The following is a 25,381-nucleotide window of genomic DNA, read 5'->3' as shown; positions in this document are numbered from 1 at the left end:
AATTCTAACTAAAAAAAAGGTACACCGTATTTAAAGGGATGGCTTAAGATAAACGTACTGAAAACCCTATTGAATGAAAACTCCACAAGAAAATCTGTTGGCCAGCAAGTGGGAGGGTTTCAGTGGTTGAATTACATTTATTCAGCGCGCACAAGGGAACCATGCCTATAAAGCCCATAACGCACCTTCATGAGGATTTGTTATACACAAGCTGTTCATTTCAGGATGTACATAGTAGTTGTAAAGATGAATCGAAGTAACCAAAATACTATCCATACATTGTTTATTTAAACAATTGACTTACAAAAAAAGAACAAGCAGATAATGTGGTGACTTGAGCAAGTAGAAGTACAGATAAAAATAAACAAATATAAAAAAGGTCACTTTTTATTATAAAACCTCAAATAATTGATTTGATGAGATCACATCCCCACACACCTACTGAAGTTACTACTGCATTAGATCGCCGTGACATTGGGGTCAGATTGTCATCGGTTAAAATAATCACTCTGCGTTTTAGAAACAACCACAGTCAAAATCCCCTTATAACCCAACATTGTTTCAGAGCATTATTTTAGTACTTATAGCCCCCTATAAATAAATATCACTCTTCAGTCACTCAGTCAACAGTACACATCTTGGTCATGATAAGGATGTCAATGTGGCCCCAGACATAATAATATACCAAGTCCCGCATACAGTACATGAATACGCAACAGACATGACACAGAACAGACTCCGGTCTACTCCGATGTAGACAGACGTCGAACACGCAGCGACAAGAGGAATTCGAAAATCTGGTACTTTCTCTACTCAATATATTTCTCAGAGCATCATAAAAACATCTTTCTGTACATCATTTACTTTCAGCATCCTATCTGACATGATCTAAGCAAGACAATTACATATTTTATTTTCTTCTAATGCTTTCTGGTGTCTTTCATGACAATGAGAAAAGGAGGAGACGAAGAAGCAACAGAGATTCACACCATCTATGGCAATCGTATTGGCCCCATGATTAAGCAAATGCAGGCCTTATACCAAAAATGTGGGTAACCCCAAGCAAACATACTGTTTTCAATAACACATCCCTATTTCGGTTTCTTAGAGTTATCTGATCTCCGCTAACTAAAGCTAACAATAGTGTTCCAAAGAGAAAGAAATCGTCGCCGCTCAGACAATGCACTGTCAGACCTCTCTCCGAACCAGCTACACCAATTCAGCTAAACACACCAATCAATTCACCACTGGTCTGTACTATTACCAAACTGATCCATAGTGCTAGTTCCCCAATCAACTCAAACAACTTCTGGAAGTGGCATTATTTAAATCAAAACATAAGAAAAATGTCCAGTTGTGTTTGACATCATACTAGTTCCAAACATGTTCTAAAAGCTACTTCATAATCGGCATAAAAAGAGGACCCCAACATCACTATATGCACATAAAGCCTAGGGTTCATTTCTACGTCACCTCTGTGATCTCAATCTTTGGTGATCGTAATACCTATACTGCGAGTGATAATGTAGCCGCCAGTTCTCAATCGATACCTTGGAAGTTTGAATACATGTCAAAAGAGGGAACATTTCAATTGAAAGTAAATTAACTAAAAGGTGCCAGTGGGGCAAAGCAGCAAGAGCCCCTGGCATGTTACAGAACCAAGAATATAACTAGATATTATAATGGGAGGAGTGTTTTTCTGATGACTTGCTTTACAATAAAAAGGCCATTCTGTCATAGTAGGGCTCGCCCGCTTACTCGCTTGATCTCTCTCTACTGCGTAGCCGAGCCATGGTGAGTGTTGTCCATGATTCTTCTTTTATTCCGAGTCCTTTATCAGGCTGAAGCCTCTTCCCAAGGAGAGGAGCGAGAGAAAGGAAGAAAGACTGGGACAGCTGAAAGACCTGAGAATGTCGAGCACACTTGAAAGAAGCACCGTGATCAACAAAATGACAGAGCGCAAGAGTGGATTTAGAAGAGATGGAGGGATGGGGAGAGAGACTGTTTGGTGTAGTGGGCGGGCTCATTGCCGAAGCTCAACGTAATTGGCTGGGAAGAGGCCGTAGGCACCCCGGCACACACCCCTCCACCAGCCCTCGTCAATAGTCTCAATGTTAGTGATGATGTCATCAGGGTCGAAGGAGATCTCGTCATCACCAGCTGGAAGGCAGACATTCCATAGCAGTTGACTTTGCATTCCATTGCCCTCATATTATAAATAATGTCAAAAGGATTTGTGTTTATCATGAATGTGTCCGAGTTATTGTATTTTTGGGGTAATTATGAGGAGATCTTGATCTTAAAAATGAGAGTTTTGATAGACGTGATGATTAAAGTATAGATTATAGAGGGCTTGGCTCCACTCACCTGCTTGGTAGTCATACAGGGCTACTGCCGTTACCCCCAAGTCCTCACCGTACTCATATGTCTGGGCGTCTGCAGGGAAAAGGTCACAGGGCATTCACAGAAGACACAGGAACACAAAGAGATTGTCAACTGGGCAAAATTCGGTCCTCTCCTTGACTCCTCTCCCTCGTGACCCAGAAACCGATAAATTGTCGCCATATGAGTGTCAATTCATTAATAGGTGAACGGAGGAGCATGCGCCTCTCCTCGATACTCTTTTCCGGCCGAGGATACTTAACCTGTTGGGTCTAGGGGGCAGCATTTGCACGTCTGGATAAAAAAAATGTACCCGATTTAATCTGGTTACTAATCCTACCCAGTAACTAGAATATGCATATACTTATTATATATGGATAGAAAACACTCTAAAGTTTCCAAAACTGTTTGAATGGTGTCTGTGAGTATAACAGAACTCATTTGGCAGGCAAAACCCTGAGACATTTTCTGACAGGAAGTGGATACCTGATGTGTTGTATTGATTTTAAACCTATCCCATTGAAAAACACAGGGGTTTAGGAATATTTTGGCACTTCCTATTGCTTCCACTAGATGTCACCAGCCTTTACAAAGTGTTTTGAGTCTTCTGGAGGGAGATCTGACCGAACAAGAGCCATGGAACGGTGATGTCCCATTAGACACCTGGCGCGCTACTTCATGTTGGGTACCCTCGTTCCAATACGTTATAAAAGGCTATGCATTCGTCCACCTTGAATATTATTCATGTTCTGGTTAAAAAGGCCCTAATGATTTATGCTATACAACGTTTGACATGTTTGAACGAACGGAAATATATTTTTTCCCCTCGTTCATGACGGAAGTCCGGCTGGCTTACATCATGTGCTAACGAGACGGAGATTTTTGGACATAAATGATGAGCTTTTTTGAACAAAACTACATTCGTTATGGACCTGTGATACCTGGAAGTGACATCTGATGAAGAGAATCAAAGGTAATGGATTATTTACATAGTATTTTCGATTTTAGATCTCCCCAACATGACGTCTAGTCTGTATCGCAACGCGTATTTTTCTGGGCACAGTGCTCAGATTATTGCAAAGTGTGATTTCCCAGTAAGGTTATTTTTAAATCTGGCAAGTTGATTGCGTTCAAAAGATGTAAATCTATAATTCTTTAAATGACAATATAATATTTTACCAATGTTTTCTAATTTTAATTATTTAATTTGTGACGCTGACTTGACTGCCGGTTATTGGAGGGAAACGATTTCCTCAACATCAATGCCATAGTAAAACGCTGTTTTTGTATATAAATATGAACTTGATAGAACTAAAAATGCATGCATTGTCTAACATAATGTCCTAGGAGTGTCATCTGATGGAGATTGTAAAAGGTTAGTGTATCATTTTAGCTGGTTTTATGGTTTTGGTGACCCTGTCTTTGACTTGACAAAACATTACACACAACTCTTGTAAATGTACTGTCCTAACATACTCTAAATTTATGCTTTCGCCGTAAAACCTTTTTGAAATCGTAAAACGTGGTTAGATTAAGGAGATGTTTATCTTTCAAATGGTGTAACATAGTTGTATTTTTGAAAAATTTGAATTTTGACATTTATTTGGATTCAAATTTGCCGCTCTTGAAATGCACCTGCTGTTGATGGAGTGCACCACAGGTGGCACGCTAGCGTCCCACCTAGCCCCAAGAGGTTATGTGTATATCCTATGGGGAAAAGTGTTGTAATACACCACGCTCCTTTTGAATCAGCTGTAGTTTTCATGTAGGATGAACGCATGCACACGATTAACAACAATACTCTAGCAATCTTTTTATCAATAAAATGTCTGGCACTAGCTCTCCTGTTTTGACTACTTTACACATTTTGGGATTCCTCCCCTGTATAGGCAATTTGCGTGATGACAAGCTACTGGAGAAAGGGAGTCATTTAATGCATTTGTTTCCAAATTCTCTCTCTTCCCCTCCTCACATAATCGAGAAGACAAGGCTCAATCGCTTAAAAATGTCCTTTTCACATCCTCTCTCCTTAATTTTTACTGATTGGAAAAGACTTGACAGGTGAAAACAATAAGGTAGAAGCTCATCATTAGGCTGGCTTTCACCTGGTCAGTTCTTTCAGACCAGTGCAATGGATAGGACAGATTTTTCTTAATGAGAAAGAGCCAAGTTAGAAATGGGGTTCACAGTGCCTCAGCAAATGGCATGTCCTGCTCCTCCCCTCTCCCACTCTCATTCTCTCACCTCCTGTCTCGTCAGGACTCTGGTAGAGCGCCGCCTCCTGGACGGGAGGCTCCTCATACGTCTGCTCGGCAGAGGGACGGGAGGTGGGCTCCGCCTCGTACAGCTCCTCCCCATTCTCTTCTGCTGCAGGATCCTCGTACACACCAGAGTCCTGACACAGCCAGCCGAGGGAGACAGTCAGAAAACAGTTCCGAACCCCTGGGTCAATTCAAATTCCTCCTTAACTATGAATGTTCTCAATCTTTGGGACTTTACCTTCTTTTTCTTCCTCTATGAAAACATCACAGAAAGCATAGTAAGAATGAAAAAAAGTGAAGTGTCAAAGGAAAAGCGAGAAGAGGACTGCGGCATTGGAATAAAAATCAGACCATCCTTGTTCACGCCAATGTCACTAAACTGCAAGAAGGACTGATGCATCCATTTAAGGAGGTACTCATCCATATTTTAAACAGCAAACTAACTACTGGCAAAACAAAGGGATGACCATGTAGGCATGATAAGCAAACAGGCATTTGTGGGAGTGCAGTGATTGGTGGAACCGGTTGTCATTCACCTGGTAAACTGGGTCGGCGGCTGCAGGTGCAGGGACAGGCAAAGGTGCGGCTTTCTGGACAGGAGGGGTGGGGCTAATGGTAAGGCTGGGCTCGGGAGACGGGGAGGCAGGCTTGGCCGTCTCCTCTATCTTGCGCCACGCCTCCTCTTGCTCCTGCTTCTCCTTGGCCTGGCGGCGAGCTCTCTCCTCCTCCGCCCGCTTCTTGTCCTCATCCTCCTTCTGCTTGGCAATGTTCTCGAAGCGGGCCTTGATGCTGCCCGTGCTGCTGCCAGCTAGGGAGGGATGACAAAGGGATGGGCAGATCATAATCAAACCTGTGGTTCAAGTTCATATTTTGCAATGATCTTGACAAACATATTGCACATTTACATACACACGCTGGTTTTGTGGTTACATACCAGTTTCCACAGGCTTGGTCCTCTGGTAGGCAGGGCTTGGTTTCTCCACATCCTCAAAGTTACCTGCACTCTGCCATTCAAACGAGGGGGAGGAGAGTAATTACAAAGAATAGATGAGAAATCCCCAGTCTTTAGATATTAGGTATAGAGACATTGTACCTTATCCATTCTGTCCTTCTGGATACCAAACTTCCCTCCGAACCCATGGGAGTAGTCTGTAAACAGCGGAGAATAAATAGTTAGAATGACTTTAATTCACAGATTCAAGTGATAGTTCACCTGTAAAGTGATGTTTTTAGGGAACCATCGTTTAAATTTCAGAAAGGGTTAAAGTAAAAAAAGGAATGAATCTCATGGCATAAAGACCTGTGAAAAGAGGATAAAATAGAAATGTAAGCTATATTTAACTAGGCAAGTCAGTTAATAACTAATTCTTATTTACAATAACGGCCTACCTGGGAACAGTGGGTTAACCGCCTTGTTCAGGGGCAGAAGGACCTTGTCAGCTTGAGGATTTGATCCAGAAACCTTTCGGTTACTGGCCCAACGCTCTAACCACTAGGCTACCTGCCGCCCTGACAATGGAGGAAGGGTAGGGCTGGGCAATACTTTGTGTATTTGTTGGTATTGCGAAACAAATGTGCACTGATAAGTATTTAGCCAGTTGTCAGTTTCTCACAATATTCACACTAACTTTCTCTTCAGTCATAATCTGTAGCCATTGTAGCCTACTTGTGTTTATGTTAATATTTCTGAATAAGGGTTGCGCTACCATACAATAGGAATGTCCAAAAGGAATGTATTTATATGCATTTGTAATACCAACTACACTACCGGTCTAAAGTTTTAGAACACCTACTCATTCAAGGGTTTTTCGTTACTTGTACTATTTTCTACATTGTAGAATGTATAGTGAAGACATCAAAACTAATGAAATAATGTAGTAACCAAAACAGTTAAACAAATCAAAATATATCTTATATTTGAGATTCTTCAAATAGCTAACCTTTGCCTTGACAGTTTTGCACACTCTTGGCATTCTCTCAACCAGCTTCATGAGGTAGTCACCTGGAATGCATTTCAATTAACAGGTGTGCCTTGTTAAAAGTTAATTTGTGGAATTTCTTTCCTTCTTAATGTGTTTGAGCCAGTCAGTTGTGTTGTGACAAGGTAGGGGTGGTATACAGATGACAGCCCTATTTGGTAAAAGACCAAGTCCATATTATGGCAAGAACAGCTCAAATAAGCAAAGCGAAACGACAGGCCATCATTAATTTAAGACATGAAGGTCAGTCAATACGGAAAATTTCAAGAACTTTGAAAGATTCTTCAAGTGCAGTCGCAAAAACCATCAAGCGCTATGATGAACCTGGCTCTCATGAGGACCGCCACAGGAATGGAAGACCCAGAGTTACCTCTGCTGCAGAGGAGAGACTTACTTGGGTCAAGAAACACGAGAAATGGACATTAGACCGGTGGAAATCTGTCCTTTGAGATTTTTAGTTCCAACCGCCGTGTCTTTGTGAGACGCAGAGTAAGTGAACTGATGATCTCCGCATGTGTGGTTCCCACCGTGAAGCGTGGTGTGGGGGTGCTTTGCTGGTGAGACTGATTTATTTAGAATTCAAGGCACACTTAACTAGCACAGCTATCACAGCATTCTGCAGGGATATGCCATCCCATCTGGTTTGCGCTTAGTGGGACTATGATTTGTTTTTCAACAGGACAATGGCCCAAAACACACCTCTTGGCTGTGTAAGGGCTATTTGACCAAGAAGGAGAGTGATTGAGTGTTGCATCAGATGACCTGGCCTCCACAAATCACCTCAACCCAATTGAGATGATTTGGGATGAGTTGGACCGCAGAGTGAAGGAAAAGCAGCCAATAAGTGCTAAGCATATGCGAGAACTCCGAGTGTGTTGGAAAAGCATTCCAGGTGAAGCTGGTTGAGAGAATGCCAAGAGTGTGCAAAGCTGTCATCAAGGCAAAGGGTGGCTTCTTTGAAGAATCTAAAATATATTTTTATTTGTTTAGCACTTTTTTGGTTACTACATGATTCCATGTGGTATTTCATAGTTTTGATGTTAGTCTTTAATATTATTCTACAATGTAGAAAATATAAAAAAATAAAAACCCTGAATTGAGTAGGTGTCCAAACTTTTGACTGGGACACACACTTGCTATTGGTGATGAATTTCTATTTTTGTCAATATCGTCCGGCCCTTGGGGTAGGTTTGTACAGTAGGGGTAACGTTTTGAAGGGGGACTAGGACGGGTCAAGGCGCTTTAGACATTCCAAAACAGTGCTGGGGCAAAAAAAAGAGGAGAATAAACTTTGGAAAGAAAAGGACGGACAGTGTATGCTGTGCCTTGCTGAGACTCGTGCTTGGCCAGCCTCTCCTTGTGCTCATAAACCAGGGCACACTGGTCTTGCTACTCCACCTCTACCCCATACCGCCCGCCGAACCCACACTTATAGTCTGAAACAATAAACATACACCAACAGTATATATAGGCACAAGCAGACATTTACATACAGATATAAACAAGTACACGGGTCAACTGCACTCAGACCAAACACACACTGCGATCCTGCCTTACTACATACAGTATATAAAAAGCACACACGAAAAACTTTGTCAAACCAAAGAACCAAGGTGCTATACACGTCCAGTAAATCCAGCCTGAGCGCTAGACTGATCAGTCCGCAGTCTGTCTAGCTTTATCTGTTCTCACTTCCTCTAGTATGAGCCTGTGGCAGATGCCATGCCACCAGACAAAGGAAGTACTTTAACCTCTTTAACTCAATAGTAAAACCACAAAATTACCATGAGTAAAAAGTGTGTGAACACATTTCCTGTGTGCGTTTTCCTGCTACTAAGGATAGGTGTTAGGTGGAATAAAACCCATGTAAACATAGGCCAAACCACCGGTACCTTTCTGCGACTCGTGGAGCTGCAGTTTCTCCTGGTGGTCCCATCCCAGGGCCGACTTGTCCTGTCTGTCCGTCTGCACACCAAACTTGCCACCAAAGCCCTTCACGTAATCTGTGAAGGGCACAGAGAATATCAGAATGGATACTAAAGTGCAATGTAGGTATTGTGTGACCAATTGTGTGACCAACTCCTGGGCTGTAAACACTGCCTTGGTGCAGTATGGGTAACAATGGAAGGTCACCTTTCCCTCTCTCTGATACCAACTGATACCTTCAGCCTGGGATTGCGTAATCAGGGAGGGAAAGCTAATGATAAGGCAACATGTTTCCAGGCCTTCAGGAGGAGTTTGAAAACAAGATCCTACAAGCAGAACTATTTAGCTAGTAGGATATTTGGGGCCCTGTAGGAGAGGGAAAAGTCTGATTAGAGCCGAGGGAGGTGTAGTACATACTCTGCAGATAGACGGCCCCACACTGTCTCGCCTCATCCCACTTGTTACACAGGCACAATAGAAAAACAAGTGTGTATGTGTGTGTGCATAAGGCTTGGGCGGTACACCATACACACCGTGTACCAGGGTATTTGGAAAAAGCCACGGGATGGTTTTCAATAACGTCAATACCTAATTGAATCTATTTCTGTGTTTTAATAAATATTCGAACCTACTTTTTAAGTAAATGCCTGCAGTCAACTTGTGCAATATGTTAGGAGAAAGATCGAGTTCTTCATTTCACCGGTCACATAACTTTTCATTATGAAGCTTACCAATGGTCCCCAGTCACGTGGTGTTTGTTTACAAGCACAGAACGAGACCAGAGCCTTGAGTCAATCACTGTTGTGCAGAAAGTGCCAGGTGATCGAATTAGAGTATGGAATTCATAACTAAAATGTTTGCCAGCTAGATATCTTATAACTATTAAGTTAACTGTCTAACATGTGCTAAATGCTCTGTGGTTGTGCATTTAATGTGCTAATTAGGTAGCTAGTTAGCTATCTGGCTAACTGTTTAGCTTCCTCCAAAATCAAGCAGTTGCTTGGTAACACCAGAGAATCACCTCTTGGATCAAGAGCCTTGCTGTCTAATATTTGCTTTGGGCGAACAGCAAACTGAGTAGCATTTTTTTGCTACTTGTATAGTTTAGTTCGAAGACTGTACACAATGTCCGCAACGCGATTGTTAGCATTCGCTATGGGATTTTACATTTACTTGTTAGCATGTCTAACCTTTCGGGTTAGAGTATCAGTGGGGTTTGAAAACTGGGCCCCTTGTGTTCAGTGCCGGTATTACTGAATAACCCAGTATTGCACACAAGGTCGGCATGACGGTATCACACGCTGGATACCACCCAAGCCTAGTGTGTGCGTGACAAAAGGGACACAAACCTTTCTGAGACTCGTGCTTCTCGGTTTTTCCCTGGTACTCAAAGCCCAAGGCGCTCTTGTCCACCTTGTCCGTCTCCACTCCGAACTTCCCACCAAAACCTTTGGTGTAATCTGGTGATACCCGGGAAAGTGGTTGGGAAAAAAGCAGATATAGTTAATCATAGGAAGAAAAAAAAAAGAATAGGTTGGGCTTGCCCCCAAGGCAGAGAATTCAGAGTTCAGTCAAGGTACCATCTGGATACACATTCTATATACACAGTCACTGACACACAGCCCAAAAACCAAGTTAAATAGGAACTGCACAGCAGCTGATCAAGCTAAAGCACAACAAAGCACTGAATTTGGCAAGAACAGTGCAAACCGGTGGACTTCAACCCTGGTTGTGGAGAGCTACAGGATGTGCAGGTATTTGTTACAGCCCAGCACTAAAACAACATCAAAACCTTAAGCCGAATTGGGTGTGTCACTTCCTGCCCAGTTCTAAAACCTAAACATCCTGTAGGGTTGTTCCACAAAATGAGTGCCCTTTGATATTTTAAGTAGAAATTGTGCACAAATATTGAATTTTAAAAAGGCTGTTACATTAAATGAAGTGCACTTTTTAAAAAAATAGACCACATGGACAATTCAATTAATACATTTGTTTATATGAATAAAGACTTGCTAAAGTGCCAAATTCAGCATTTTGATGTTCCGTCAACCCTGTGTCACTTCTATGAAGATTTCAAAGTCCTAGTTGTTTTTGTTGCTTGACAAAGTCATTTCTGATTAATGTACCATACCAGTCAAAAGTTGACACTTACTCATCCAAGGGGTTTTCTTAATTTTTTACTATTTTCTACATTGTAGAATATTAGTGAAGACATCAAAACTATGAAATACCACATATGGAATCATGTAGTAACCCCAAAAAGTGTTAAATCAAAAATATATCTTATATTTGAGATTCTTCAAAGTAGCCACCCTTTGCCTTGACAGCTTTGTACACTCTTGGCATTCCCTCAACCAGCTTCATGAGCTAATCACCAGGAATGCATTTCAATTAACAGGTGTGCCTTGTTAAAAGTGAATTTGTGGAATTTCTTTGCTTCTTAATGTGTTTGAGCCCATCAATTGTGTTGTGATAAGGTAGGGGTGGCAGAAGATCTCTATTTGGTAAAATACCATATTATGGCAAGAACAGCTCAAACAAGCAAAGAGAAACAACAGTCCATCATTACTTTAAGACATGAAGGTCAGTCAATGCGGAAAATGTCAAGAACTTTGAATGTTTCTTCAAGTGCAGACGCAAAAACCCATCAAGCGCTATGATGAAACTGGCTCTCATGAGGACCGCCAGAGGAAAGAAAGACCCAGAGTTACCACTGCTGCAGAGGATGCGTTCATTAAAGTTACCAGCCTCAGAAATTGCAACCCAAATAAATGCTTCAGAGTTCAAGTACCAGACACAACATCAACTGTTCAGAGACTGCGTGAAATCAGGCCTTCATGGTCAAATTGCTGCAACAAAAATAACACTACTAAAAGGACTCCAATAAGAAGAAGAGACTTGCTTGGGCCAAGAAACACAAGCAATGGACATTAGACCAGTGGAAATCTGTCCTTTGGTCTGATAAGTCCAAATTTGAGATTTTGGTTCCAACCACCATGTCTTTGGAAGACGCAGAGTAAGTGAACAGATGATCTCTGCATGTATGGTTCCCACAGTCAAGCATGGAGGAGCAGGTATGATGGTGCTTTGCTGGTGACACTGTCAGTGATTTATAAAGAATTCAAGGCACACTTAACCAGCATGGCTACCACAGCATTCTGCAGCAATACACCATCCCATCTGGTTTGCGCTTTATTTTATTAAACTAGGCAAGTTAGTTAAGAACAAATTCTTATTTACAATGACGGCCTACCAAAGGGCAAATGGCCTCCTGCGGGGATGTTGGCTGGGTTTACAACTAAACTTATTAAAGTAAAAATATGGGACGAAACACACACACACATCACGACAAGACAGACAACACTACATAAAGAGAGACCCAAGATGACAACACAGCATGGCAGCAGCACAACATGGCAGCAGCACAAAACAGGGTACAAACACCGTTGGGCACAGACAACAGCACAAAGGGCAAGAAGGTAGAGAAAACAGTACACCATGCAAAGCAGCCACAACTGTCAGTAAGATTGTCCATGATTGAGTCTTTGAATGAAGAGATTGAGATAACTGTCCAGGTAGAGTGTTTGTTGCAGCTCGTTCCAGTCGCTAGCTGCAGCGAACTGAAAAGACAAGTGACCCAAGGATGTGTGTGCTTTGGGGACCTTTAACAGAATGTGACTGGCAGAATGGGTGATGTATATGGAGGATATCTCAGATAGGGGGAGTGAGGCCTAAGAAGGTTTTATAAATAAGCAACAACCAGTGGGTCTTGCGACTGGTATACAAAGATGAGCAGTTTACAGAAGAGTATACTGTAGATTGCAGTGACGTGTCCTATAAGGATTATTGGTTGCAAATCTGATGGGCGAATGGTAAAGAACATCTAGCCGCTCGAGAGCACCCTTACCTGCCGATCTATAAATTACGTCTCCATAATCTACAGTAGCATGGGTAAGATGGTCATCTGAAACAGGGTTAGTTTGGCAGCTGGGGTGAAAGAGAAGTGATTATGATAGAGCAGGTATTCCCATACTGGTACGCCAAATAAATTAATAAATACATTTTAAAACAGTTCATTTAGATTTTCCAACGGGGCTATACATTTAGGTGAGGTTTTTCCCCTCACCTGGGTAGCCTTTTTTCACTGCCAAATATCAAACTAAACCATCTAGTGTTTAACACAATGTCAAATACAGGTAACTAGTCAAATAATTAACATCCAATCACGTTAACCGTTACTCTCTCGCGAGAATTCCACTAATGGTCCGTATGTAGCCAGACGTAGCTGCTGCTCATTCCGTTTGCTCTAAAATTGAGTAATGGTTAAAAAAAAAAGTAAAGCCCGCATCCCAGCTCTACTGTTAATACTGCTACTACCAGCAGTACTACATATGCACCTGTCGACGACAAGTTGTTCTGCTTCCACGAGCACATCCAATGCTAGCATCAGTAATTTTACATTTGTTGTTAGCCCAGCTAGCATGGACACTGACAGTTGTGAATCTGATGCAGCCGAAGAGCTACTGCCCCCTTAGCCGGGAAAGCACCGAACAGACAGGGACTTTGGACCATCGAAGAGGTGCAAATATGATGAGAACTACATTGATTTGGGGTTCACTTATATTGGTAGTGCCATTCCTGAGCCACAGTGTATATTATATGTGCAAAAGTACTCTCTCAACTCAATGAAACCTTCACTACCTGGTATGATGACTCCTTGCTATCCCCAGTCCACCTGGCCGTGCTGCTGCTCCAGTTTCAACTGTTCTGCCTGCGGCTATGGAACCCTGACCTGTTCACCGGACGTGCTTGTTGCACCCTCGACAACTACTATGATTATTATTTGACCATGCTGGTCATTTATGAACATTTTAAAATCTTGACCATGTTCTGTTATAATATCCACCCTGCACAGCCAGAAGAGGACTGGCCACCCCTCATAGCCTGGTTCCTCTCTAGGTTTCTTCCTAGGTTTTTGGCCTTTCTAGGGAGTTTTTCCTAGGGAGTTTTTCCTAGCCACCGTGCTTCTTTCACATGCTTTGGTTGCTGTTTGGGGTTTTAGGCTGGGTTTCGGTACAGCACTTTGAGATATCAGCTGATGTAGGAAGGGCTATATAAATAAATTTGATTTGATTTGACTATTGCGCAGACATTTAGAAACAAAACATGCCAATTTGAAGAATAAGCCACAGGAGTTATTTGAGCGAGAATTAAGACAACTTTTGAGTAGTAAGACATGTATAAAATAAACAGAAACCATTAATAAGAAGGGGAAGGCGTGTCTTATATGGTGAGTTACCAAATGGCTAGGACAGGCAAGCCCCATACTATTGTGGATGTCTTAATTATTCCTGTTGCCGCAGATATGGTTGGGACAATGCTGGGGGAAAAGGCCAAAAAAACTATACAGACAATGTCTTCATCAAACAACACCATTTCACAACACGTCAGTGACATGGCAGGAGATGTTTTGAAACAATTACTGCTTCGCATACAAGCCAGTGAATTCTATGCATTACAGCTGGATGAGCCAATAGACGTGGTGGGCTTGGCATATGTCCATTAAGTGTATGGGGGGGGGGTCAATGAAGGAAGAGACATCTTCTGCAAACCACTGGAAACCAGGACAACAGGAGAGGATATTTTTAAAGTACTGGACAGCTTTGTGACATCGAATGGACTTTGGTGGTCAAGATGTGTTGGTATCTGTACTGATGGCGCAAAAGCCATGACAGTGAGACATAGTGGAGTGGTAATGCGCATGCAAGCAGTTGCTCCCATTGCTACTTGGGTACACGGCAGCAAGAGCCTCTCGGTGGATGCTGCTAAGGGAATGCCTGACAGCTTGAAAGACATTTTGGACACTACATTGAAAATGGTTAACTTTGTGAAAGCAAGGCCCCTGAACTCTCGTCTATTTTCCGCATTATGCACTGATATGGGCAGCGACAACATACAGAAGTGCGCTGGTTATAATGGGGCAAAGTATTTACACATTTTTTTTTTTTTTTTCATTGAGAGATGAGCTTAAAGTTCTTTGCTGACCATAATTTTCACTTGTCTGACTGCTTGCATGACGACTTTCTCACACGACTGCCCTATCTGGGTGATGTTTTTTCTTGCCTGAATGATCTGAATCTAGGATTACAGGGACTCTCCGCAACTATATTCAACGTGCCGGACAAAATCGTGGCTATGATTAAGAAGTTGGAGCTCTTCTCTGTCTGCATTAACAAGGACAAGGTCTTTCCATCAGTGTATGATTTTTTGTGTACAAATTGACTCAAGATTACGGACAATTTCAAATGTAATATAGCGAAGTGCCTGAGTGAGTTGGGTGCGCAATTACGCAGGTACTTTCCCGAAACGGATGACACAAACAACTGGATTCGTTATCCCTTTCATGCCCTGCCTCCAGTCAACTTACCGATATCTGAACAAGAGAGCCTCATCGAAATTGCAACAAGCGGTTCTGTGAAAATGTAATTCAATTAGAAGTTACTGCCAGATTTCTGGATTGGGCTGTGCCCAGAGTGACCTGCCTTGGCAAATCGTGCTGTTAAGACACTGAGGCACTTTGCAACCAGGCATCTATGTGAGAGTGGATTCTCAGCCCTCACTAGCATGAAAACTAAATACAGGCACAGACTGTGTGTGGAAAATGATTTAAGACTGAGACTCTCCAATACAACCCATCATTGCAGAGTTGTGTGCATCCTTTCAAGCATACCCTTCTCATTAACCTGTGGTGAGTTATTCACCATTTCTGATGAACAAATAAGGTTTTATATGTAAGATGGCTAAATAAAGAGCAAGATTATTATTATTATTATTATTATTTGTGCCCTGGTCCTATAAGAGCTCTTTGTCACTTCCCACGAGATGTGTAAACAACTCAATCTTATGTTTAATAAATGTATCGTATAGTGTGTGTGGCAGGTTTACAATGATCGCAAAAAACAACATTTGAGAGTGCGCTAACCCTGATGCTAGAGGGGTACGCAGCTGGAGGTTGAATGTTTGAAGGGGTACAGGACTATAAAAAGTTTGGGAACCACTGCAATAGAGGAAACCAAGTCTAGATTTAACTTTAGCCTGCAGGTTTGATATGTGCTGAGAGAAGGGCAGTGTACTGTCTAGCCATACTCCCAAGTACTTGTATGAGGTGACTAACTAAAGCTCTAAACCCTCTGAGGTAGTAATCACACCTGTGGGGAGAGGGGCATTCTTCTTACCAAACCACATGACCTTTGTTTTGGAGGTGTTCAGAACAAGTTTAAGGGCAGAGAAAGCTTGTTGGACACTAAGAAAGCTTTGTTGTATAGCGTTTAACACAAAAGCCGGGGAGGGGCCAGTTGAGTATAAGACTATCATCTGCATATAAATGGATGAGAGAGCTTCCCACTGCCTGAGCTTTGTTGTTGATGCAAATTGAGAAGAGTGTGGGGCCTAGGATTGAGCCTTGGGGTACACCCTTGGTGACAGGCAGTGGCTGAGATAGCAGATGTTTTGACTTCATACACTGCACTCTTTGAGGTAGATAGCAAACCAGGCCAAAGCCCCTCAGACACCAATACTCCTTAGTCAGCCCACAAGAATGGAATGGTCTAGCGTATCAAAAGCTTTGGCCAAGTCAAATAAAAATAGCAGCGCAACATTGCTTCGAATCAAGGCCAATGGTGACATCATTGAGGACCTTTTAAGGTCGCAGTGGCACATCCATAACCTGAGCGGAAACCAGATTGCATACCAGAGAGAATACTACAGACGTCAAGAAAGCCAGTTAGTTGATTATTGACAAGTTTTTACAACACTTTTGATACCGCAAAAAATAGAAATAGGCCTATAACAGTTAGGATCAGCTTGATCTCCCCTTTTAAATAAAGGACAAACCATGGCTACCTTCCAAGCAATGGGAACCTCCTCAGAGAGGAGAGACCGGTTAACCTGTTAGGGCTAGGGGGCAGTATTGACACGGCTGGATAAAAAAACGTACCCGATTTAATCTGGTTACTACTCCTGCCCAGTAACTAGAATATGCATATAATTATTGGCTTTGGATAGAAAACACCCTAAAGTTTGTAAAACTGTTTGAATGGTGTCTGTGTATAACAGAACTCATATGGCAGGCCAAAATCTGAGAAGATTCCATGCAGGAAGTGGCCTGTCTGACAAGTTGTGTTTTATCTTGGCTCTTTTTATTGAAGACTGAGGATCTTTGCAATAACGTGACACTTCCTACGGCTCCCATAGGCTCTCAGAGCCCGGGAAAAAGCTGAAGGATATCGAGGCAGGCTCTGGCTGAAACACTTTATCGCGTTTGGATATTGGCCGATCAGAGTACTGTGGGCTTAGGCGCGTGCCCGAGTCGACCGAATGCTTTATTTTCTTTCCTCTGTTTACCTAAATGCAGATTCCCGGTCGGAATATTATCGCTTTTTTACGAGAAAAATGGCATAAAAATGGATTTTAAACAGCGGTTGACATGCTTCGAAGTACGGTAATGGAATATTTAGAAATTTTGTCACGAATTGCGCCATGCTCGTGACCCTTATTTACACTTCGGATAGTGTCTTGAACGCACGAACAAAACGCCGCTATTTGGATATAACGATGGATTATTTTGGACCAAACCAACATTTGTTATTGAAGTAGCAGTCCTGGGAGTGCATTCTGACGAAGAACATCGAAGGTAATCAAACTTTTGTAGTAGTAAATCGGAGTTTGGTCAGGGCTAAACTTGGTGGGTGTCTAAATAGCTAGCCGTGATGGCTGGGCTATGTACTCAGAATATTGCAAAATGTGCTTTCACCGAAAAGCTATTTTAAAAATCGGACACCTCGATTGCACAAAGGAGTTCTGTATCTATAATTCTTAAAATAATTGTTTTTTGTGAACGTTTATCGTGAGTAATTTAGTAAATTCACCGGAGGTTTGCGGGGGGTATGCTAGTTCTGAACGTCACATGCTAATGTAAAAAGCTGGTTTTTGATATAAATATGAACTTGATTGAACAAAACATGCATGTATTGTATAACATAATGTCCTAGGTGTGTCATCTGATGAAGATCAAAGGTGAGTGCTGCATTTAGCTGTCTTCTGGGTTTTGGTGACATTATATGCTAGCTTGAAAAATGGGTGTCTGATTATTTCTGGCTGGGTACTCTGCTGACAATCTAATGTTTTGCTTTCGTTGTAAAGCCTTTTTGAAATCGGACAGTGTGGTTAGATTAACGAGAGTCTTGTCTTTAAATAGCTGTAAAATAGTCATATGTTTGAGAAATTGAAGTAATAGCATTTCTAAGGCATTTGAAAATCGCGCCACGGGATTACACTGGCTGTTGCGTAGGTGGGACGATTTCGTCCCACCTAGCCCAGAGAGGTTAAAAAGGTCAGAGATAGGCTTGGCAATTATCGGGGCAGAAAACTTAAAGAAGAAAGGGTCTAAACCATCTTCCCCAGATGTTTTTTTGGGGTCAAGTTTAAGGAGCTCCTTTAGAAACTATGAGGCAGGCAGGGGAAAAAGAGGGAGGAGCATCGGGGCTAGTCGCATTAGAAGGGGTGGGAGATGAGGAAATGTTGGACGGGCAAGGAGGCATGGCTGAGTCAAATAGGAATCCTGACTAAATGAAGAGGTGATTTAAGAGCTCAGCCATGTGCTTCTTGTCAGTAACAACCACATCATCAACTTTAAGGGGCATGGGCAGCTGTGAGGAGGGTTTATTCTCCAGGTCTTTAACTGTTTTCCTGAACGTCTTGTGGTTAGACCCACAGAGAGAGAACTGCTCCGTAAAGTAACTAACTTTGGCCTTCCGGATAGCCTGAGTGCACTTATTTCTAATTTACCTGAACGAGAGCAAGTCAGCCTGAGTATGCTTGTGCCGAGCCTTTAGCCAAATGTAATTCTTGAGGTAGTGTAACTGCAAGATCACGGTCGAACCAGGGGCTGAACCTGTTTTTAATTCTCATTTTCTTTATCGGGGCGTGTTTGTTAACTATATCACTAAAGATATCAAAAATGGTCCAAACGTCGACAGAGGGGATCAAGCTAATTCTATACCAATTTACAGAGGCCAGGTCATGAAGGAAGGCCTGCTCATTAAAGTTTTTTAGCAAGCGTCTATGACAAATCTTAGTGAGAATATCATTTGTTTTTCAACAGGACAATGACCCAACACATCTCCAGGCTGTGTAATGGCAATTTCACCAAGAAGGCAAGTGGAGTGCTGCATCAGATGACCTGTCCTCCACAATCATCCGACCTCAACCCAATTTAGATGGTTTGGGATGAAAAAGGTAGCTACTGTGAAGAATCTCAAATATATTTTGATTTAACACTTCTTTGGTTACTACATGATTCCATGTGTTATTTAATAGTTTTGATGTTTTCACTATTGTTCTACAATGTAGAAAAGAGTAAAAATAAAGAAAAACCCGTGAATGAGTAGGTGTCCAAACTTTTGGTACTATATGACTGTGTGTCCTCATGTTATGCTACACAAACCTTTCTGGGACTTAACTTTCGCCATATTTTTCCCCACTAATGTATGTGTGCACGAATGTATGTGTGGGTGTGTCCATGTACAAATTATGTGTGTGTATTACTCGCTACACAAACCTTTCTGTGAGTCGTGTTTCTCCGTTTTGCCCTGGTATTCAAAGCCCATTGCAGTCTTGTCCACGCGGTCTGCCTGCACCCCGTATTTCCCCCCAAACCCTGTGGAGTAGTCTGCACATCAAAGCAGGGGGAGGGGTCAAGAATGAAGCAGGAAATGGTGGCTGCAGTGATGAATACTCAATCAACAACAACAACAATAAATCAACCCCTAGCCCATACCGTCAGGCACTTCATGTACAGTAGGTTTGGGGTAAAATTCAGATTGACTGTTTAATAGTATTGGTGTGAGCAATATGGGTACATTTCCACCTAGCTTGTCAGAGGGCAAGGTGGAGCTGTTGTCATCTTGCTTAATGTAGTCATTTTAGTTTAAGTGCCTTAGGAGCTAGGGGTTCCTTTGGGATTGGGCACATAGAGCTAGAGCTAGCAACTAGATGGGGGTGAGGAACAATGGTGGTCACAGCATGGAATCACAGGAGTGCAGCTGGAGTGGGGAGCACTGAAAGCTAAAAGCCAGGAGCATACTCACTCACACAGCATCGGATGCCACTCACACCCATCCTAATAACATAAAGGTCTGACTGGGCCAGATACTATTACATCCAGATGGTCTACAGAGCAGACAGTTCTGAACTATGTGAAGTGTCTAAACAACTAGTGTGTATTCAGAAGGCTCAGGTCAGTTTGGCCTTCTACCGCCTGATGGATAGAGTTAGGATTTGTGAGGACTAAGGAGCGTGAGCTGATCTTAGATCAGAGTTAAATTGTGCAACTTCTAGCCAGAGTTACAAAACATTGAACTGTTCAACTTGTGTCGTTTGCCTGTTTTAACAGACTGTGTAAAATCACCTTTCTGTGATGCGTGTTTCTCAGTCTTCCCGGCATAGTCAAACCCAACAGCGGACTGAAAAGGGAGAGATCTCCATGTTGAAGTTAACAAAGTCACCAGCCAAAGGAGAACGTAGCATTTCTCAGCACCATCATCCAGTATCTTTTCATGCTATTCAAGTATTCTCATCTAAATGACATAACTTCAGAGATGGGCACTTACAAAAAAACTTTTTTCATTCATCCTATAATTGGGTATTCCTATTGGGTCCTTCAAAAACTATCTTACAAGGGAGCTCTGTCCCAAAATGCCACATTATATTTTTCATTTATTTCACCTTTATTTAACCAGGTAGGCAAGTGAGACCTGGCCAAAATAAAGCAAAGCAGTTCGACACATAACAACAGAGTGACACATGGAGTAAAACAAACATACAGTCAATAATACAGTAGAAAAATAAGTCTATATACAACGTGAACAAATGAGGTGAGATAAGGGAGGTAAAGGCAATAAATAGGCCATGGTGGCGAAGTAAATACAATATAGCAATTAAAACAATATATTGATGTCAAGACCTAAAAATCGCTGTGTGGTCATGAGTTTTTTTTCCTGACCATGTGACCTGACCATAGAGCCCAATGTGACCATGATTAGCGTACCTTGTCGACACGGTCACCCTGCACTCCAAACTTCCCCCCGAAGCCTTTGGATGTGTCTGTCTGAGAGCAGTGCTTGGACAGCTTACTCTGGTACTCATGGCCCACCGCAGACTGGAGAGGGGGGGAAATAAGAGAAAGAGAGAGGTGAATAAATGCAAACAGTGTGAGGCTGACTGCTGGGTATGCAGTGGTTTGATCAGGTGTTGACAGCCGAGTCACACACAGAGTAGGGTAAACAGTGCTGAGTCAATATTCACAACACACTGAGCAGTGTGTAGGCAGATTGAGGGGGGGGGGGGCTAAAATGGCCCTGTTCTCACACACACACAAATGGTAACAGTGCACACAGACAGAGAGAGAGACACAGAGACAGAGAGAGCTAGAGCATTGTGGATAACACAACTCAAACAGCAATGATGAGCTCAGCTGCTTTTGCCACAAATCACAGTCAACGCACGGCAACATGTGTAAAAGTAAACATGTCAGTGGAAGACTGAAATGCAATTGGCAATTTATGCCAATCAGATGAGGTTAAACTAATTCCATTCCAAAATAATGTTCCTGCGCTCCCTCTGGAGACTGTTGTCATAGCGATCAGCTGTTGGTCCTGGGCTTTGAATCATTGGATAATCAGCTTTTCTACAGATGTGGTCACCAAAATAAAATATAATCAAATTGCTGTGGTCTGAGGGGCATTTCCCGTTCTAGTAATTCTATTACTATGGTCACCACTCACTTTGTCCATGCGGTCCTGCTGCACCCCAAACTTGCCCCCATAGCCATCCGAGGCCTTGGGCATGGTCGCCTGCTCCTTCTGCCTCAGGTCACTGTGCTCCGATGACACGTTCTCACGCAGCTTGTGGATACTGGAGAGGGGGTAGGAGGGAAAAGATTGGGAGGGAGAGAAATAATGGGGTAAGAATGACTGAGCTTCACTGTGGTCCACTGGCCATCCTCAAAAACCTGATGACAGGTAAAAAAAAAGAAAACAAAAGTTGAATAATGAAAACGATTAAAAGATGTAATATCATCGACAGGTAGACAATGTGAAGACCATGATTACAATGACATTGAAATGATCATGTTTGAAATGTAGTGACGCTGAAGATGAAAACTGTTGTTGATGACAAGGATGATGAAGCAGCGGTACTTACTTAATGTGCTCCTGGTGACCGGAGCCTTCCACCGTCTTGGCCCCCCATCGCTGTTCCTTCTCTGAAACGTCATTCTGCACAGAAATAAGGAGCAAGGGGTCAGCGGGGGAGGAGAGGAAAGAGGAAGATAAAAGGGGAAAGAGGGGAGGCAAAGGAATAGAGAGAGGAAGAGGAGAAGTAGTCAAAGAAAAATATTTAGTGGACATGGGGTAAGGAGAGGATATGGTGAGGTGTCAATAAGATGAAACAGCAAACAGGTGAAAAACAGCCATTGCTCTGGACTAAAACCGAAGTGGGACTTCATTACCATGGTTGACTTACCTCAAAGTCTGGATCTGTCTCCCAGTCATCACCTCCATCATCCACCGCCACGGTGACGGACTGACCTGCTGCTGCCTTCCACATCTGGGGAGAATATGCTGGTTATACTGACTCGCACACACACTTAGCTACTTATGTCCCACAATGTGACTGCCAGAAATGCACTTTCCTGTGAGCTGTTAGAAACGAACATTGCGTTGGCATATCGATATTCAAACATGCATCTTCCTATGAATTTGATAGGACCTGAAACCCATCTGAATGTCATAAAACATTAGCAGACAACTGAATAACCTATTGAATAACCAGTATGAAGTCTTTCAAAAGCTGGGATGGGGGTATTGTGGTGCATTTGTATTTTTTTAGGCTGCCTTTGGCCATCATCCAAGTCTCAGCAAGAAGGGCAACTTTTAACTAAGACCTAACTCAGCACAAGGCTGGCATCTGTGTTCAATGAGCGGGTATAGTACGCGACGTGGCTCCATTCATTCCGAGATGGGAAAAGGAGGGAGGATGCACCCTGTTACAACATGGGACTCTCTAACAACAGAATGGTCTTCCGTCTGGCGCAGTTGTGACATACATACCACACCCCATGCGTAGCAAAGCCCCTTAAACGTATAAAATAATCAAAGGGGAGCGGCCATAGACAGGTTGGTTGTTTAGCTACAAAACCGACGTGTGCGCAACTATGGGGCAAAACAGACGGGGTTGGCTTAAAATGTTGACAACATGTAAACCATATTTCGTCTCCAACGTTTATTGAAAACATACATACATTTGCACAATGAACACTTGTTTCTCAAATACATCGTTACAGTTGTTGGCTAGCCATCTAGCGAATTTTTTGCCATATCATTGACGCGAAATCAGTCAAAACAAGCCATGGTATCAAGTCCGGGACAAGATGAAACTAGTTTAAACGAGCCACTTACGATTCCCCACACGGCTGTTTCTTGTTCGCGGTCTGGCCATCCAGCATCAAAACTATTCACGACTTCAGCCCTATTGAAACGTGCGCATTGTTTCAGCGTTGTCAGCTAACCGATCTATTCTAGCGATTCCAAGTTAACCACAAAAGTCACTTATTGTATTGCGCATTGACGATGAGTAGTCATAGTATTGAAGGCTGCCAGCACCACCACACACGTAGATTGAGTGTTTCGTTAGAAAAGCTACGTCCATAATACAAATGCAAGACAATTGGCTTAATTAGCTAACGTTAGCTAGGAAAAAAATCCAGGCAGCTGTGTATTCATGTGGTTAAAACTAGTATTTCTGCGTTTCTTAGCTGGACTGGTCGACTGGACCACTGTAGCAACAATAGTAATTAAAATGTGCTGCCTTGTCAAGTGCACATGCGAGAGATTACAAACAAATAACATTGACATAACTAGCTTGTTAAGTAGCTACATTATTAGCATTTTCTTGATTGCTGATCTTTATCAAACCTTGTGACACATTTTAATTTGCAGTGATTTAACAGTGGAATCAGAAAAGACGGTACAGGGAATGATATATTTCTATTAGACAGACATGAAGAACAAACTTAGTTAGAGTTCTAGCTACTAAACATGAAGAGGTTAATAGTATTTCCTGTTCCAGTTACTAGCTCTGCTTGTGTCGAAAATTATTTTGGCACTGGTCGAGCTCGGACTGGTTTTTCAATTCAGCCTGCATTCCATCCTGCGAGCGCGTAGTAGTTAGAGATACTTTCATGTTAATCTAAATTACTTACTTTTATTTAAAATTTCCTGCAGTCAAAAATATAGATTTGAGATGTGAAAATAATGCACCTCTTGACAGTCCTCGGGGTGTGATGGAAGATTCCTTTTAGGCCTGCTCTTCCAATATCCCACTTCCTGCTTGGGGAGCGACGCAGTTCTCATAGAGGTAGACAGAGGACTCATCTTTTGCCACGTTCAAAACAACTCGGAACTCAGAAATCTACGACTTCATTGCGTTCAATACAACTGGGAACTCTGAAAAAACGAGCTCCGACTGGAAAAATATTGATTTGAACGGTCATCCAACTCGTAATTCCAAATCGGAAACTCAACCTTTTTTCAAGAGTTCTGACCTGAAGATCACTGACATCATGATTTAAACTCTTTCTCCTACATCCCAGTTGTTTCGAACGCAGCACTAGTATCTGTACCATTATAGTTGCATGGGCAGTGTCATTGAGGCAATCTCCATTTTTAAGTAGGCAATTTTCTTCTTCATGATTGGCTGATCCCTCCTGATGACCAGGAGGGTCCACCAATGAAGTTAGAAGTCCCACCCAGTTCACTGCTTTAAAATGGTGGAAGCCCTCAATTGCACTGCCCATGATAATACAGCCTTTTGGCCACTAGAGGGGGGAGTGACATAAAAAAATAAAAAGATATAAATCAATCCAAAACCATCCCACTCCTTCAGTCACAGTTCTAATCACATCCCTACACAGGCTCAGGGACATGTGAGGACGGAGCATTCAATCAAATGATTCCTTGTAGTGCCTCTGCTGTAAAATCCCTGAAGCCTCATTCACAATAACCATCAGCACTCAGCAGGGTTGGGGAGCAACGCCACGTGCACGCTGCTCGCATCATCACGTTGCTGTGCGGTACATTTTATGCAATTGCCACAATCCATGCTCTGCATCTTCACAGTTGAGATCACACAAAGAGAAAACACGCCTTCGGGGAGATGGTGGGAAGGGGGCTTGTTGAGTTAGTAGGGAGAAGTGTGGAGATGGTCAACGTCAAAAGTAGAGGGGAGAGATGGAAATGGCGGCGAGAGGCGCTGATGAAATGGAGGAAATTGAGAAAAAGTTGGTGAAGCAACAGCTGTCCTCAAATGCGAACAATATGGGTGTCAGTTCTGATGGTATGTAGCGGGAGGATGAGGGTCAAGGACCGAAATGGTCGGTAGTGGAAAGACATAGGAAGAAGAGAGATCACGATACAGAAAGCAATAAAGTGTCTAGTTAAGAAAGCATAAAGAGGGCCAAGGTAGGAAGCAAGAGTAATAATGTTTTGGAGTGGAAAGTGGTGATGGTGTTTGATGAGACCACAGGGCCTCATTTACACCCTATCCAACTAACTAATGCCATAGAGAAAGAGGTAGGTGAAGTCAAATTAGTTCAGTCCATTGCAAATGGTAGGTTGTTCATATTTTGAGGTAGCCAGGCTCAGCATGAAAATATTTTGAAAATGGAAAAGCTTAATGGGAAGAAGATTAAAAGCCATTTCCCTGGTGCTTATGCTA

At 42.5% G+C, this 25,381-nt stretch overlaps 1 protein-coding gene across 3 annotated transcripts; it reads right to left on the bottom strand.

The window, feature by feature from the left end:
* Positions 1 to 266: 266 nt before the first annotated feature.
* On the bottom strand, positions 267 to 24,184 carry LOC106561907 (src substrate cortactin). 3 transcript variants are annotated; one of them, XM_014126244.2, is made up of 15 exons: positions 23,926 to 24,184; positions 22,130 to 22,213; positions 21,809 to 21,882; positions 21,391 to 21,520; positions 20,655 to 20,765; positions 20,016 to 20,070; positions 19,167 to 19,277; positions 9,898 to 10,008; positions 8,515 to 8,625; positions 5,737 to 5,792; positions 5,578 to 5,647; positions 5,180 to 5,451; positions 4,627 to 4,777; positions 2,368 to 2,436; positions 267 to 2,160 (listed from the first exon to the last, which is right to left on the bottom strand). In XM_014126244.2, the coding sequence occupies exons 1-15, from the start codon at positions 24,037 to 24,039 to the stop codon at positions 2,024 to 2,026; spliced, it is 1,656 nt and encodes a 551-aa protein (XP_013981719.1). In that variant the 5' UTR covers positions 24,040 to 24,184; the 3' UTR covers positions 267 to 2,023. The 3 variants fall into 3 exon arrangements, with proteins under 3 accessions (XP_013981719.1, XP_013981720.1, XP_013981721.1); XM_014126245.2 differs by having other exon boundaries at positions 23,868 to 24,032; XM_014126246.2 differs by lacking the exon at positions 23,926 to 24,184 and adding an exon at positions 23,065 to 23,083.
* Between the last annotated feature and the right edge of the window lie 1,197 nt (positions 24,185 to 25,381).

This window comes from Salmo salar, chromosome ssa11, assembly GCF_905237065.1.
Source record: "Salmo salar chromosome ssa11, Ssal_v3.1, whole genome shotgun sequence".
NCBI lineage: Eukaryota > Metazoa > Chordata > Actinopteri > Salmoniformes > Salmonidae > Salmo > Salmo salar.
This window is presented reverse-complemented; position numbering and strand designations above follow the sequence as displayed.

Bases quoted from the DNA above. Each gene is read 5' to 3' on its own strand.
- LOC106561907 (XM_014126244.2), bottom strand. From the start codon at position 24,039: ATGAGTCCTCTGTCTACCTCTATGAGAACTGCGTCGCTCCCCAAGCAG. The intron at 10,009-19,166 runs GTTTGTGTAGCG...GGGTATCACCAG, and splicing joins GAAACACGACTCACAGAAAG to ATTACACCAAAGGTTTTGGT. The intron at 2,161-2,367 runs GTGAGTGGAGCC...TCTGCCTTCCAG, and splicing joins CCTGTATGACTACCAAGCAG to CTGGTGATGACGAGATCTCC.